The following is a 2,803-nucleotide window of genomic DNA, read 5'->3' on the forward strand; positions in this document are numbered from 1 at the left end:
CGTGGGGGGGGGGGAGGAGGGGGGTGGTGGGCAGCTGGTGGGAGCAGGCAAGGTGCTACCTGTGTCCCCTCGGGATGTCACCGGCCGGTCAGACCCTGCATCCGTTCCCGTGCGGAGCAAACGCTCCCCCCAGGTAAAGCTGTCCCTGGCTGCCCCCCGTGGTGCCCCAACTCCCCCATCAGCTGTGTCCTCACTCCCCCTGCTCCCCCGTCCCACAGGAGCTCTCTGGCACTGTTCCCAGGAGGCGGAAGAGGGACTGGGTGATCCCCCCCATCAAGGTTCCCGAAAATGAGCGGGGCCCCTTCCCCAAAAAGCTGGTTCAGGTATGGAAGAGTGGTCTGGAGGGGGGGGCCTAGGGGTCTGGTTGTGGATGTGGATGTTGAGGGAGGGAGCGATGCCAGGGGTGGCCATCACCCTGCATCAGGGCAGGGTGTGGTGCTGCTGGGGGGGTGGAGGGGTGCTCAACCCCCCCCTCCCCATGTGTCCTCCCAGATCAAATCCAACCGAGACAGAGACACCAAGATCTTCTACAGCATCACAGGGCAGGGGGCAGATGCCCCCCCTGAGGGCATCTTCACCATCGAGAAGGAGTCGGGCTGGATGAAGGTGACACAGCCGCTGGACCGAGAGCGCATCGACAAGTACCATGTAGGTCCCTGCTGGGGGGTGCCAGGGGGTGCCACACCATGCTCCCCCCCCTGCTCACACCCCTGCGTCGCAGCTCCTCTCCCACGCGGTGTCGGAGAACGGCAAACCGGTGGAGGAGCCGATGGAGATCATTGTCACTGTGACAGACCAGAATGACAACAAGCCCCAGTTCACACAGGACGTCTTCAGGGGCTCCGTGCCCGAGGGTGCTTTGCCAGGTAGGACCCTGTGCTGCTGGCCATGTCCCTTGGGAAAAGCTCTGGGACTATCCTGATGGGGGGACATGGGTGTCATGTCCCATCACCCCTCTCACCAGGACATCCCTGTCCCCAGGCACCTCCGTGATGCAGGTGACCGCCACGGATGTGGATGATGCAGTGGAGACCTACAACGGCGTCATCGCCTACTCCATCCTTAGCCAGGAGCCACGGGAGCCCCATCCCCACATGTTCACTGTCAACAGGGCCACCGGCGCCCTCAGCGTCATCGCCAGCGGCCTGGACCGGGAGGTGGGCTTGGTGGCACCGTGGGGCAGGTGGCCCCTGCCCTGAGCAGGGGGGCTGACGGGCTGTCCTTCTGTCTGTCCGCCGCAGCGCGTGCGGGAGTACACGCTGACAGTGCAGGCAGCTGATCTGGATGGCGAGGGCTGGACCACGCCGGCACTGGCCGTGATCGAGATCGCGGATATCAATGACAACGCCCCCGAGTTTGACCCCAAAATGGTAATGTGGGGCCCGCTGGTGGAACCCCCTGCCCCAGTGCCTGCTGTGCTTCAGCACTGATGGTGCCCTCAACCCACAGTACGAGGCGTCTGTGCCGGAGAATGAAGCTGGACGGGAGGTGGCCCGGCTGGTTGCCACCGACCTGGACGAGCCAAGCACGCCGGCATGGCGAGCTGTCTACTCCATCTTGCGTGGCAATGAGGGAGGTGCCTTCACCATCACCACAGACCCTGCCAGCAATGAGGGTGTCCTCCGTACTGCCAAGGTGTGTGTGTCCTCCACGTGTCCCCCCCCTTGCTGCCTGCTATGGGGTGCTGCCCATCCCCTCCCTCTCCCAGGGTCTGGACTACGAGGCCAAGAAGCAGTTCATGCTCCACGTGGCTGTGACCAACGAGGCCCCCTTCACCGTGAAGCTGCCAACAGCCACTGCCGTGGTGATCGTCATTGTGGAGGATGTCAATGAGGCACCTGTTTTTGACCCGCCAGTGCAGCTTGCCCAGGTGTCTGAGGATGTGCCACCGGGGCAGACCCTCACCTCCTACACAGCCCAGGACCCCGACAAGGCACAGGGGCAGAGGATCAAGTGAGAAGGGTTGGGGTTGGGGTCTGGCTAGGGTTCCCACTGTCTCCTGCTATGGCACCAGTTCCTCTCTGCCCCCCCAGGTATCTGGTGGGGCACGACCCGGCAGGCTGGCTGGTTGTGCACCCTGAGAACGGCCTGGTGAGTGCACGGGATCACCTGGACCGTGAGTCCCCATTCGTCAAGAACAGCACCTACAGCGCCATGCTGCTGGCCATGGATGATGGTGAGCACCATCAAAGGGGCCCTTGTTCCTCCATCCCACGTGAGGGACATGTGCTACCATCACCAGGAACTGCAGCCCAGCTCTAACACAGAGCACTGCCAGGGGCTTTTGGTCCCCACCCCTGTCCCCATGGGGGTCCTGGACCCCCCCTCCAGCATTGCTCCTCCCTGTAGGCTCGCCACCCGCCACAGGCACTGGCACCCTGCTCCTCACCCTGCTCGACGTCAACGACCACGGCCCTGAGGCCGAACCCCGGGACATCACTGTCTGCAACCACAACCCCCAGCCCCAGGTCCTCACCATCACCGACCGGGACCTGCCCCCCAACACCGGCCCCTTCCGTGCCGAGCTCAGCCAGGGCTCAGGGGACAGCTGGGCTGTGGAGGTTGGCGACCAAGGTAAGAACGGGGATGCTTGTCATGAGGCGGCGTTACCGGTGCACCAGGTCACCCCCGGTGCTGTTTTGTGCAGATGACACCGTCACCCTGCGGCTGGTGGCACCGCTGGAGCCGGACCTGTACAGTGTCTACCTGCGGCTCTTTGACCAGCCAGGCAAAGCCCAGCTCACTGCCATCACTGCGCGGGTCTGCGCCTGCGAGGGGCCCGGGCAGAGCCGTCCCCCGAGAC

The 2,803-nt window shown here is 64.2% G+C and overlaps 1 protein-coding gene across 1 annotated transcript in view; it reads left to right on the top strand.

Annotated features, from left to right (window-relative positions):
• Positions 1-74: 74 nt before the first annotated feature.
• CDH3 (cadherin 3, type 1, P-cadherin (placental)) overlaps positions 75-2,803 on the top strand; it is a 30,626-nt gene continuing 27,897 nt past the window's right edge. Inside the window, exons 1-11 of the mRNA XM_010008466.1 lie at positions 75-133; positions 242-323; positions 493-648; positions 722-866; positions 982-1,157; positions 1,242-1,370; positions 1,450-1,635; positions 1,709-1,953; positions 2,034-2,176; positions 2,350-2,574; positions 2,648-2,791. Coding sequence (XP_010006768.1) covers positions 75-133; positions 242-323; positions 493-648; positions 722-866; positions 982-1,157; positions 1,242-1,370; positions 1,450-1,635; positions 1,709-1,953; positions 2,034-2,176; positions 2,350-2,574; positions 2,648-2,791 — 1,690 coding nt within the window. The remainder of the gene's footprint in view (positions 134-241; positions 324-492; positions 649-721; positions 867-981; positions 1,158-1,241; positions 1,371-1,449; positions 1,636-1,708; positions 1,954-2,033; positions 2,177-2,349; positions 2,575-2,647; positions 2,792-2,803) is intronic.

Source organism: Chaetura pelagica, unplaced genomic scaffold (assembly GCF_000747805.2).
Source record: "Chaetura pelagica isolate M959 unplaced genomic scaffold, ChaPel_1.0 scaffold232, whole genome shotgun sequence".
NCBI lineage: Eukaryota > Metazoa > Chordata > Aves > Apodiformes > Apodidae > Chaetura > Chaetura pelagica.